The sequence below is a fragment of the Nilaparvata lugens genome, chromosome 5 (genome assembly GCF_014356525.2).
Source record: "Nilaparvata lugens isolate BPH chromosome 5, ASM1435652v1, whole genome shotgun sequence".
NCBI lineage: Eukaryota > Metazoa > Arthropoda > Insecta > Hemiptera > Delphacidae > Nilaparvata > Nilaparvata lugens.
This window is the reverse complement of record NC_052508.1, coordinates 53,232,975-53,247,464: the sequence shown is the minus strand read 5'-3', so window position 1 is coordinate 53,247,464 and position 14,490 is coordinate 53,232,975. Positions and strand designations below refer to the sequence as shown.

General features: G+C 34.9%; 1 protein-coding gene across 7 annotated transcripts in view; it reads left to right on the top strand.

Annotated features, from left to right (window-relative positions):
- LOC111045596 (venom carboxylesterase-6) overlaps nucleotides 1–12,092 on the top strand; it is a 42,557-nt gene extending 30,465 nt beyond the window's left edge. For all 7 annotated transcript variants that reach the window (XM_022331037.2, XM_022331038.2, XM_039428723.1 and 4 more), the window contains exons 9-11: nucleotides 2,280–2,418; nucleotides 8,325–8,475; nucleotides 11,755–12,092. In XM_022331037.2, coding sequence (XP_022186729.2) covers nucleotides 2,280–2,418; nucleotides 8,325–8,475; nucleotides 11,755–11,986 — 522 coding nt within the window. In that variant the 3' untranslated portion in view covers nucleotides 11,987–12,092. The remainder of the gene's footprint in view (nucleotides 1–2,279; nucleotides 2,419–8,324; nucleotides 8,476–11,754) is intronic.
- The last annotated feature ends 2,398 nt before the right edge of the window (nucleotides 12,093–14,490 follow it).

Genomic DNA, 14,490 nt, shown 5'->3' with positions numbered 1-14,490 from the left:
TCTCAGTACCCTTTTTTTAAAAATATTTTATCACGACATGTTTCGTTCAATTATGCCATTTTCAATTATTATACCGAAACATGTCGTGATAAAATATTTTTAAAAAAAGGGTACTGAGATTTTCAATTATTTTCTTTATATTAATACTTTCCTCACCTATGGTAATAGGGCAAGGAAAGTAAAATGGACTAAGCACGGCGCACAGGCCGCTAATTGGTTTTATCGTATACTAATGCTGACTTAGCCAATACCTACTATTACTTCAGGCCCCACAACTAATTAATGACGTCATAACATGTAGATTGATTCTTCCTAGATCGTAGTAGTTTCTACTAGCTTATCAATGTAACTTTTGTTACTGTATCGATTTTTATTGGATGTAATACTATCTAAATTTCAAATTAAAGACACTTGTATTTTAATAAATAGAAATTTTATTGAAATAAAAACACTTTATTCCACAAATGCAATAATTTATCCATATTTTCAGATTGATAGACATAGGCATACTCGATTCAGTGATAGAGCTATTGATAAATTCATCTCAACCAAAAATACTTAATAATAGCCTGTATCAGAGTCGAAGGAGAGGTAAATCAAAGATAAACCAAATTTCCTAACTCTTTTTTAGGAAAGAGGCTCCCACAAACTTGATCACAATTGATCTGTAGTACAAAGAAACCCATCAGGAGATGTTTTTCAGTTAGGTAAAACCTTAAATATTATGATGTTATGGGTAGTTCCAACACTTTGCATTCCTTTTTAATTTATTAATTCAAAAGTTCTTTCACACACTTTATTCATACTGTTCTTCCACACTCTAATTACACTGTTATTTCACATTTTATTTACACTGTTCTTTCACACCTTAATTAAATTTTCCACTCACACTTTATTTACACTGTTCTTCTACACTTCATGTAAACCGTTGTTTTGTAGAATTGAAGCTCTTTCTTCTTATCGCTCGTATCCATTTTCGTTTCAAAGTATCATCTTTCGAAAAAGTAAAAAAACCGTTTTAAACTTTAAAACCGTACGGAAACTTTTGGAATCTTGTTATAATTCCCGCAACAATTAGGTACACAGCAGTATCCCAATGATTTAAAACCCCAAATTCATTATTACTTTTCACAAACAAATATTAGAAGAATGATAAACAAACCATATTCATTGGAACACCGTGAAAATTGAATTTGTAATTCCAATTTTGTTGATTACCATATCAGATGTGATAACAAGCATCAGCGCCCTTATTTCGCTTGCTTACCGCCAGTAGATCATCGATGATCTACATGTGATGACGTCATAGTTTATTAGAGATCAGTTGTGGGGCCTGAAGTAATAGTAGGTATTGACTTAGCTCACTACTACTAGCACACCTATAACAAAGTATATCATTCTAAATCGAATTCATAGTATATCTTTTTGAAATTGATGATGTGTTTGTTTTTTGAAGTGTGAATAAATTATTATTTTGATGAGTGTGATAGTAACTTAACCTAGATTTTGACTTGGACTGTAGTATAAATTTGAAAAAGGACAGTTTTGGGCATAAGACTGTTGCGCCTCCTCATATAACTGTAAAAATAAGATTGTACAACTGAGAAAATGAATAAATAAGTATTCTATACCATTAAACAAGCAACTTCTGTTTATATGTTTAGATGTTTAGAAGCTTAGAAGTTTAAAAGTTTAAAAGTTTAGATGTTTAGATATTTGGATGTTGAGATGTTTAGATGTTTATATGTTTGTATTTCACTGGATCTTGAAAACGGCTCTAACGATTCTCACGAAATTCAGAACATAGTGGGTTTATAATATAAAGATTCGATTCCACTAGGTCTCATCCCTGGGAAAACTGGCTGGAAGACATTAAAGGGATAATTATCATTCATCCTTGGAAAAACAGCTGATAATAATCATATTTCGTCGTCTGTTGGTGATGGAAGTGAGTGAGCATGTTCATGTGTGTGGGACTGTGTCAAAAATATGACTCAGCTGTTGAATTATTCAATTGCAAACTGTTGCAGGTCTCAACTCTGGGAAAACTCGCTGTAGTTCCTTAAGAGAAGATTTTTGGTCCTCTAATAATATTGTTAGTTTCCGATAACTGTTTTCATATTATCTGTAAAACTCGTGAATATGTGAAAGCTAATTACAAATGTTCCCTTCTATGGCTAGTTCAAATTTGATTAATTTCAACTTCAAATGTCATCAGAGATTCTTCTTCTTTTTCTTCTTCTTGTCCTTCTTCTTCTACAGTACTGAATTTGCTTCAGATGGCGAGCGACCGTCTGTTCATACTTGGTATAAGTGAGGCAGCTCGCCTACAGGCCAAAGCATCTGACGCTAAGGTCTATCTGTACGAGTTTTCCTATAGAGGTGAATTCGGTACAGAATCTCTGCTAGCTGAAAAAGGTACAGTATCTTCCACAGCTACTTGAATTTTTTTTTAGAATGGTACAAATGAATGGATTTTAGGAAATCACGTGATATTTAGATATAACATGTATTTTACATTATATATACGAGCATTACTTTTTGAGATATGAGCGCCTGATGTTTGAATTCTTGGGACAGAGCATTTCAAATTCGGTAAGAAATAAATCCATGAGATTTAGAGGATTGATTCATCATGGTATTGTTGAAGTAGTCAATCAAAAAAATTCTGAAAATATTTCAATTTTTGACTCGTACATATTATGTAGTTAACATTATGTAGACTAATAAACAGAGTGATCCTAAACAATAGATGCTTATTTACTCAAGAAATAATCCGAAGAGCATGAGCAATGAGAAGATGGAATTCTAACGGATAAAATTTGTCGAATGAGAATTGATATTGTGTTTTCCTTGTTTTTTCAATGTTTTTATTTCATATCACCTTCTATCCCTTATGGCTATCACACATCAACGTTGCTACGATGGCTACATCTTCAGAAGACATATTTCTAGCTATGCTTCGTTGGTGTGTGATGGCCTTTGAATTGGTACTTCTAGACTAGGGACGGGCAGGCAATCTCTCAGTCCATCAACTGGCATTGTTCTAGACTAGACCAGACATTTTTTGGTACATGTTTAGGTAGCCAAAATGTGGCTGCACTAGTCACAGTGATAGAGTGCCCGACCGTCCTCCCGGCCGCCACTGTTCCACCTGGCTGTCTTTAAAACGCACTAGTTTCAATCATGTACAACCTACGCAGAACTAGTTCCTAATAGGTACAGCCTGGCAACCTTCCCATAAAACCTGGCTGCCTTATAGTCGCATGTTATCATTGTAATCTTTGAAAACTCTTTTTTGAATTGGTATGAAGATCTTTAATTTTATACCACGGATTTATGTTTATTTATAGACTCAAATATGAATTTTTCAAAATGGATCCATCATTTACAATAATTCTGTATTTCTGTATACATATGATGTATTTCTCAGAAATATTGATTTTTTTAAACTGATCAACTCACCCTCCTAGTTTTGTTTCAATATTGACACTTGAAAAATTACATTTAAATGAAAGGGTACTAGTTGACCGAACGTAGTGAGGTCTATGTTTTAACTCGGATTTTCTTTTATCTGTCCTTATGTAACACGATTGTGATCAAACGTGTTAATAGAATTCTATGAGACTTGGCAGAGATTTTCCCTTTCAACTGCGCGTGTCGATGTATACACAAGGTTTTTTGAAATTTTTCATTTCAAAGTTTATATTAAAGGAAAATTAATTCCTCCATACTCCTATACCACTATACAGAGTGGGTGAAAATTCAGAGAACAGCTTAATATCTCATACACAAAGATACTTTGACGGTTGGTGTAATTGGGGATGCTAATCAAATTCGAAATACAATTTGACCATAACTTCAAAAATCTGGTCCACCATCTTGGATCCGCCATTTTGAATGCAACTTAATTTTTTTGAATAGGAAGGTGGTCATGCAATACATGATTTCGATAGGGAATTTCAAGAAAAAATGAATGGCGGAAATCGCATATCGATATCTCAAACAGTTTCGAAGATATTCACATTATTAATCAATACTATTCGAAGCAGAGATGAGAGAAAAAGTGTGAGAACGGCTTGGTATCTCATGAAAAGTGTTTTCCAAAGCGGGTGTGATTGGGGATTTTAGTCGAATTGAAAATAGTACTTAAGTATGACTTTAAAAATCTGGTCTGCCATTTTGAATGCAACTTTTTTTCAAATAGGAAGGTGGTCATACGAATGATTTCGATACGGAATTCTAAGAAATAATGGATGGCGAAAACCGCACATCGATATCTCAAACCGTTCAGAAGATATGCACATTATCAATCAGTACCATGCAAATCAGAAATGAAATACATGATTTGTATTTATTGATAATGTGAATATCTTCACTGTTTGAGATATCAATGTGCGGTTTTCGCCATCCATTTTCTCTTGAAATTCCATATTGAAATCATTTGCATGACCACCTTCCTATTTAAAAAAAAATAATGTTGCATTCAAATGGTGGATCCAAGATGGAGGGCCAAATTTTCAAAGTATCAAAATCATGTATCGCATAACCACCTTCCTATTTAAAAAATAAAGTTGCATTAAAAATGGCAGATCCAAGATGACGGAGCAGATTTTTAAAGTCAAAGTAAAGTAGATTTTCAATTCAAGTAGCATCCCCAATCACACACACCTCTGAATCACTTCTTTCTATGAGATACCAAGCCGTTCTCAGACTTTTTTCTTCCATCTCTGCTTTGAATAGTATTGATTAATAATGTTAATATCTTCGAAATGGTTTGAGATATCGATATGCGGTCCCCGCCATTCATTTTTTCTTGAAATTCCGTATCGAAATCATGTATAACTTACTATTAAACGAGCAACATCTGTTTATATGTTTAGATGTTTAGATGCTAATATGTTTATATGTTTGTATTTCACCGGATCTCGAAAACGGCTCTAACGGTTCTCACGAAATTCAGAACATAGTAGGTTTATAATATAAAGATTCGATTGCACTAGGTCTCATCCCTGGGAGAACTCGCTGAAAGCCATTTAAAGGATAATTATTATTCATCCTTGGAAAAACAGCTGATATCATAATAATAATTATTTCGTTGTCTGTTGGTGAAGTGAGTGAACGAGTTCAAGTGTGTGGGAATGTGTCAAAATTATGACTCAGCTGTTGAACCTTTGTAATCATTCAATCAGGTACAGTGCCGGTTGCGAAAAAGCCGGGCTATTTTCATTCCTGATTAATTCCAGTCGATCCATCTTTTTGAAATGGTCTTCTCTGATTTGGTTTACGTGAAGTTAATCAGGATTAAAATTTAACCGGCTTTTGTGCAACTGGGCCTTTGTGAGGGAAATTTTTGCATTCCTCTGGGAATTAATCTCAATTCACTGTTATTAGATAGAACATCTCTGTATGAATGTTATTATAATTTCTTCTTTCGAAATAATTTTTTTATGCTTTTGTACTCTTTCGATATTTATGTATAAATAACATGAACACTATCCCATTAAAAAAAATGAAGTTGCATTCAATATGGCGGATCCAAGATGGCAGACCAGAGTTTTAAAGGCATTGTGAAGTAGTTTTTTCAATCTGAGTGGGATCGCCAATCACACCCACCGTCAAATTACCTTTGTGTATGAGATATTAAGCCGTTCTAGGACTTTTCATCCATTCTGTATAATAATTATCATCTACTCTGAAGATGGGATAATCAGACTATATAATTATTCATAATCAATCAGCTGACAAGTGATTACACAGATGTGTGGTGAAGCCAGTCTATTTCTGTATTTCTATAAGGTCTATAGTTTCAATCGAATACTATAAGGTCTTTGGTTTCAATATTTTGTTTTGCAGTCATGGAATTACTATGCGTAATTCAATAGGCGATTAAAAATAATCAAATGAACCAAATAATACTGAAGAAATTATAATATTTTTGATTGTAAAAAAATAATATTCATCAGATAGAAAAATTATCATGGAACTGGATGATTTATATCATATATGGAATACAAATTCAAACATGAACTGAGTTTGTTAATGGTTAAAACAGGTGACATCAGGTACTTGTGGATGAGAATACTGCGTGAGGTCTTCTGTTCACAGAACTACTAATATATTATTTGAAATATAGGTAATATCCATTTATATGTACAGTCTGCAAATAAACTAATGTTGCTAATTTCGAGAGCGAAAATAGTACAATAGCTATTGAAACAACAAATACTGTAGTTTGCAAATTGTTGCCGAAATAGTTTGATCATACGTTAAACAGGCCGAAGCAGAGTTCCAAACGATCAAGTTTGGCAAAATTTCGCACTTGGATTGCACACAAAACTTCTCCAATTGCTCATCCATTCGTAATTATCATTCTCTGATAAACAGTTTTTTCCAAGGTCTATAAAATCAATACCTACTATTACTTAGTAATAGTAGGTATTGATAAAATACAGGTCATGACAGGTCATAACAGTTCATGACACAATCTCATGATGCATTGCAAAATCGCCATTTTATGGGGTTCTAGTTCACCAATTTTCAAATTTATCATCTGTTATCATTATAGATTGAACAATATGATGTGTTATTTTGTTATATAGTCGAGGGATATTGCTTGGATTTGAATTTTAAAATAAATTTTTCCGACAGAATAATAATAATCAGATTCCAACTAGGAACTGAATTGTTGATTTTTTGATTTGATTGGTTGGGTACTTTAGACTGTTTTTGAGGTTAGCCTTTTGTCCCATTGCCTTATGAATCATAACAAGTTACACGAATAAGAACAATTTTTAATAATGGTAAACTGAATTATTGAACCATTTATTATTGAAATTTCATTATTAAGAAATCGAAAGCCTGAATTTATATATTTCTGAACCAGAATATTGTTTTTAAAAAGCATAATGCATGATTTTGTTATGAGCAGATTGGAATTTCAAATGCACCGCCGTAAAAACCGACATAATGGCCACTCCATAAGGAGCAGGAGTGTCTTGACCTGGTTATAGACCTTGGTTTTTTTTATCTAGGCTAATAGGTTGTCTTTTGAAAGATTAACAGGTCAGGGAAAAACTCAATGCTTCTACAACTAATATTGCAAAATTCCGACCACATTAGTTTTTGGCAAAAACAAATAATTGTGTTTTCACTGGAATGTTTCAAATTAAAATTTACTAGTAGTTCTGTGAACAGTAGACCTCACGCAGTTTTCTCAACCACAAGTATCTATAGTGAGGTCCACGTTATAATGGTAGTGAAGAAAGATAGGAGAAAAACGTTGCCAAGTCTCTCCATTTTGCCACTGAGTGTACACAGCTGTTACTCAATTCATCCCATTAAATTTGATCTAATAATAATGTTCATTTCCTTGATAGAATAAACAATTCAAAGTATAAATTATTCAAAGTATATTAACGTATACATACGGTTTCTTGAAATTTTGCATTTTAAGGATAATACAAAAGGAAAAGGAGTCTCCTTTGAACGCCAATATTACCGTAAAAAACAGACTCTAGAATTATTCATCATAAATCAGCTCTCTAGTGGACTATAATACTACCCGTTCAAAAACATTGAACATCTTGAAAATGTATCTTTCCATCAACGTTGTAGACAGTTGCAGCCAGACCTGATAACAGCGCTCACACGCACATTCCGGGACGACAAGTCACGGTACGATAGGAAAAAAAGCTCTATGTTTATTTAGGATTTCTTCTAGACATTTTAAATTGATAAATTATTTATTAGTTTTTGAGAAAACAACAACAGGACAATGTAGCTTACTGAGCGCGAGGTCTACTGTTCACAGAGCTACTAGTATTCTATTGTCTGATTAATCCTATCATCAGAGTAGATGATATTATATATTTATATCAGAGTGTGGAGGAATTCCTTTACTTCCCATATTATCCTGAAAATGCAAAATTTCAAAAAACTTCGTGCATACATCGACGCGCAGTTGAAAAAGGAATATTCCTGCCAAATCTCATCAAATTCTATCAACGCGTTTGGCTGTAATCACCTTACAGACAGACAAAAGGAAATCCGAGTTTAAACATAGACCTCACTACGTTCGGTCAATTATTGTTTTATAAATCTCGACCATTGAGAGAATTGATATCATATAGTCTGGGAGGCGGATAGAGGGATAGGGTAAATAGTATGAAATACTAATATTTGTTATTATTACCGATATTGCACCCAAGTGCAAAATTGTTTTCAAATTATTGACAGTGGAGGAATTTTTAGTATTGCAATTGGGTGGTGTGAAAACAATAATTTTTTGTTGCTGACAGGACTCATATTCATGTTTATTCTAGGAACACAAAATATACTTCGACAAGGAACTGGGCACATAGAAGACTTCCTTATTTACATTAATGGATATTCAACAGCCAAGTTAACCCAACCAGGAGATATACAAATGAGACAAGCTCTTACCTGGATCTGGTCGTCTTTTATAGAGAAAGGGTGAGTTTTCCAGCAATATTTCCCACTGAAACAAACTCATCCCATTAAAGAAAAATTCTATTTTTATTTATAACTCTTCTCAACTTGGGTTGGCCAACCCACTTCCTGACCAACATCTCAAATATCAAAGCATAGCTGATAACACAACATACTCTGATCCCTTTCTATCCCAATTTATGAAAAAACAAGATGAAAAATTTATTCTGGTGTTTTTATGTTTCAAAACACTCTTGAAAATGAGAAAATGATTTTTCCCAAATTTTTCTCACCCTCCAGGGGCCCCTAGGGGTATGTTGTTTTAGAACAACAGTGGGACATTTGGGTCATTTAAAATACGTATAGTAAAAAAATTTGGTTTTGCATTAGAAAAATCAATGGTACTTTCATCATGCTTTATTCAAGGAAAGGTGAATGATTTGATTATGGAATCATTCCTAATCAATATTTTTTTCTTGATTTCAACATTATAACAATGAAAGTCATATAATAAAATTCTCAAGAGTAGTAAAATGGATTCTCAAAAATGTGATACACAGAACCAGATTTTGGTGACTAACTTATTTATTATATTCATAACTGATACATATTTACATAATATAAAAACGTGAAATTGAAACTGAAAATAAGGTTCTAAATATCATAAATTTCCTACTTTTTTAAAACTATATTTTGGTTACTAACCTATTTATTATGTTTATAACTAACTGATACATACTTACATAATATGACAAAGTGAAAACTAAAAACTGAAAATTGGGGTTTATCATATTATAAATTTACTACTTTACTACATCTACTTACATCTACTACTTTATCATATTTACTATTTTTGTAGAACTAGTTGTTCCTTGTAGCCTTTTAAAACTATATTTTGGTTACTAACCTATTTATTATGTTTATAACTAACTGATACATACTTACATAATATGACAAAGTGAAAACTAAAAACTGAAAATTGGGGTTTATCATATTATAAATTTACTACTTTACTACATCTACTTACATCTACTACTTTATCATATTTAATATTTTTGTAGAACTAACTTAGTTGTTCCTTGTAGCCTATTGGATTTTTTTATTTTATCTATGGTAATCATTGAAGCACATTCTGTTTGGGACTGAGCAAAGACGTACTCCACATTTTGTGCAATACACCTTGGTGTACCCAGTCTTACACAGCTTGCAACGTCCTTGTTTTGCAAAATACCCATGTTCGTGCCCAATATTTCTCCCAGTGTCTGGAGAAAAAGGAAATTATGAAGCTAGGTTACACTATGTAGCAGAGCTACATGTAGCTCAGCTATAAAGCTCTGCTACAAGTTCAAAGAGTGACTTTGGAGATATGCTGTATAGCAGTTGAGTCTATTTTCTCAGCTATATAGCAGAAAATGAGCTATCCAAAATTTACAAAATTATCCAATATCTTCTCTCTCTTCTCTGTGCTGAAAGCATCACAGTAGCTTCGCCAAAAGCAGCGGCTGCTGCAAGAACTACATTCTTCTTTGGCATTCGGTTGGGATAACTGAGCAGTGAATAGTGGTTTATTCCAAACTATATGTAGCTCTGCTACAAGTAATGGCATCAAAGTTAATCATAGCAGAGCTATATCTATCTCTGCTACATGAAATTTGCATAGATCTCCTTATAGCAGAGCTATATGTAGCTCAAATTTCATATAGCTCCCCAGCTACATATAGTGTACACTACTATAATGTAATGTATAATGTACCATAGTTTACAACTACATATAGTATAAACGTAGCTTTAGGCTATTTGCTTTCATACCAATGAGTCCTGTAATACAGGACTGCAGACTCAGGTAATGATTTAGATTGCACAGGTAGAACATACTTTTGAAAATAAATTGGAGAGAATCTTACCTGTATACTCTCTTGTAGAGGATCAGCAATAATATTACTGTCCGGTATCTTGATTTCTAAAAAACTATTCAACTCATCTTCAGGAAGATTCATGTGTTTGTCTAAATCTTCATTATCCAAGATTTTGTACATTATAACGAAAAACAATCATCCACAATAATTCAATAAACAATAACTCCACGAACGCGTTTGAAAACTGAGAAAAACACAATAACATAACCTTAAAGTCTCCTCACATGTGACTCCTCTAACGGTCCAATGTTGTTCTAAAACAACAGACATAAAATGTTGAATATAAATGATATTTTTGTTCAAGTTTCTATTTCTATGACTGATATTTCATCATGAAATAATAAACAATTATATGGATATTTTTTATTATTATTTTCAGTTCTTTAGAATTTTATAAAAAATTATAAAAACCGAAGAAAATTGTCACATTGAAGTGTTGGTACAATTGGATATGACAGCTGCTTTTTCAGAAATTAGACTGCATTTGAGTGCTCTCTAGTGGTATAATACTAAACTAGACTAATGTAGCTTTCAAACAAGGCCAGTAGATTGCAGATTCATTCAATCACTGATCCAATAGACATAATAGAAAATCATGTTGTTAAGGAATAACACTGGGATAGAAAGGGTTGAAAGTGATGACTGACACTGGAATTATATTTGAAATTTTTTTATTCCTTGTCTTCTCAAGCTCTCGCCTCCCGCCTTTTCTTCTTCTTTCTTTTGATGAAGTAAAGGATAAGAGTTTGACATGTCCTTACAACTTATATTAGACAGCCGGGACTGACAACCTAACGTGTCCATCCAATACACCGGAATGACCATGAAAAAAGTATTGAATAAACAATGATCGCTTGCTCATCAATGGAGGCGGATACTTGGATTTCCACATATCAGTATTGAAGTCGGTGACCGGTAAAGTGAAAATCCAATTATTTCCATGAGTTCTGAAGGAGCTATTCCCACTCAGCCCGGCCGAGCGAGTATGAATAGTCCCATTGGAATTCATGCAAATTATATAGAGACGATGGTTTCTTGATCCATTCCGAACTGTGATGTATTAACACACCATCTTGATTATTACTGGCTCCATGTCGTTTTTTAAAACATCAAAATAGTGTGCGAATTATAGTCTCACTTCAACGGACATGTTTACTATACTGATAAGTGTGAATACGCCTTTACTAATTTATTTGATATACTTTTAAAGTGAGATCTGAAATGGTGAGATAGTGATATTGAAATGTTTCTTTCCAAACTTCTATTCATCAAACTTTAGTGATGAAATCCAATAAATGAAATGTGAATGAATGAATCTATCAACTGAACAAGTATGGTTTTTATAAGACATTTTGTTCTGAATTCTGGTTTGTCCCCTATTTTACAGCGTACCAGAACTGATAACATCCGACTCGGACCAAGCGGAAAGCCCAGAGGACGACGCCAACCTGGAGCTGATACATGCTCGAGAAGGAATCTCTGACGAGCCCGAATTCGTAGAGGAAATCGCCTACACCAAAATCAAATACCATGGCGACTACTCGTTTGAACGGTCCTCGCTCCTGGCAGAAAAACGATTTTGGCGCAGTATACCGACCAACGATCTCGTGCCTAAATAGAAAGAGTTCAAAACCTTCACATCTAACTATAAAGAATAGGTTGACAAAGTTGAAAAGTGTAGCAATAAACACAAAAACCAACCCATTAAATGTGATATTCATTTATACTCCAATTTTTAATTTATTGTCAATTTAGGGTTATTGCAAACGAATAGCAGTCCGGTGTTTTAGGTTCCATATATTTTGGTAATGGACCCACCTATTTTTTTACAGCGTGACAACACACACTACTGCCGGATCAGACCTCAGCAACCATTGACAATTCTAGCAAGCAGGAGCTCTTTGAAAGAAGAGACCTTGCCAGCGAGAGCGCCTGTGGGCCAGCATGCAGACACTCAAGCTTCTTCTTCATAATTTAATTTGCAATCAAACCATCCAATTCATCCAAGCATTCCAGATATATCGTTCATCAACATTCCTTCTTCTTCTTCTTCTTTTTCTTTTCCCCTTCTGCCGTTACAGTGTAGGGGTCCCAGCCTCGGTCCACCTCTTCCACACCTCCCGGTCCTCAGCCATTCTCCTCATTTCCCTCATGGAACTCCCTCTCTCGCGACCCAGACTTTCAAGATAACTCTCCCAATTCATTCTCAGTCTACCTTTCCTTTTTTTTCACTCTCTCCTGGCCTCCACCACCTGCTTTACTCCTCTATATTCCTCCATCCTGGTGACGTGTCCAAACCATTTGAGCTGCTTTTCCTTTACGTCCTCACTTAGCGCCTTCCTCCCTACCTCTTGTCTTACCCTTTCATTTCTCCATCTATCTCTTCTCGTTTTGCCCACCACTTTTCTCAAGAATCTCATTTCGGTGGCAGTTATCCTTCTCCAATGGCTTTTGAGGGTAACCCAGCTCTCACTTCCATACACGAGAGTAGGAGCAAATACACAATTGAAGACACTTTTCTTTGTCTCCATAGACAGCTCTCTTTTTCCTACTAATGTGTTGTTTAGTATATTTTGGAAGTATACATGCATGGCTTTCTTCACTCTGTTTCTGATTTCTTTGTCCAGTTTCCCATCATTGCTAATCACTGTACCAAGATATTCATATTGATCAACCTCTTTTAGGGCCTGTCCTCTACATGTAATTGCCAGAGTATTTCTTTGACCCCCGCTATCTCCATAACCTTGCTCTTCACTGCATTGACCTCCATACCTATTCTTGCCATAACCTTCTTCCATACATCCACTGCCTTTTGAAGTTTACTCTCACTATCCTCCATTAGCACGATGTCGTCCGCAAATACCAAGGCCTGCACATACACTGGTCTGATGTTTTTATATCCAACCTTCATTTTTGGAGTGTTTCTTTTACAATATTTGAGATTGCTATTCATAGATATTATGAAAAGCAGTGGGCTCAGGCTATCCCCTTGTTTCATCCCTTTCTTCATATTGAACTCTTGAGAAAGGTCTCCATCCAGCCTTACTACTCCAACGGTCTTTTTATATAGTGCCTGTACAGCTTGAATCAGTCTATCACTCACTTCCATCTCCCTCATGGCACTCCATATTTCTTTCCTGGGCACTGAGTCGAATGCGTCCTTGAGGTCAATAAGTGCCAAATATAATTCTTTTCCTTCTTCCAAATACATTTCTATCACCCTTCTCATGGCACAAATGTGGTCTTGAGTCTGCCTATCCCCTCTGAATGCGCGTTGCTCTTCCTCCAGTCTCTCCTCGACTTCTCCTCTCAGTCTCTTCTCCATAATCCTGGAGTATAGTTTTAACACCACTGACGAAAGACATATTGCTCTATAGTTGTCGCACTCCACCGTTCTACCTTTCTTATAAATGCGAATGATAATATTTTTCTCCCAATCACCAGGTATTTCATTGTATCGCCACAACTTTTTGAATAGTTCCCACTAATACAACTTGACCTTTGATCCTCCATACTCTATGTACTCAGGGCTTAGCTCATCAATACCTGATGCCTTTCCAATTTTTATTCTCCTTATTGCTTCCTCAACTTCCATCCTGCTTATATCCCCGTTCTCCTCCTCTGCTTGCCTCTCCCTCTCAGCCAGTCCCTCCATGTCCTCTTCCTCTCCACCTCCAAATTTCTCCTCATAGTGACGTCTCCATGTTGCTAGTATTTCCTGAGGATCAGATATTATCCTTCCTTCTTCATTAGCAATATTCCGTATCTTTTCCCCAGCTTTTTGTCTCAACCCTCTAATAGTACTCCAAAATATCCTGTTATTGTACCGAAAGTTCTCTTCCAATTCCTTGCCAAATTCCTCCCATGTTTCAGCTTTGGCCTTCTTCACTGCCTCCTTAGCACGAATCCTTTTTTCGACATATGTCTGCCTGTCATCATCATTCTTTGTTCTGACATACTTTCTCCATGCTTCTTTTTTCTCTTTTATTCTTGCCTTAACATCTTCATTCCACCATTTTGTGCACTTATTTCCAGTCCCTTTAATCCTCCTACAACCACACACTTCCTTCCCAACTCTTATGATTGTGATTTTAAGGGCATGTCATATCTCCTCAATTCCTTT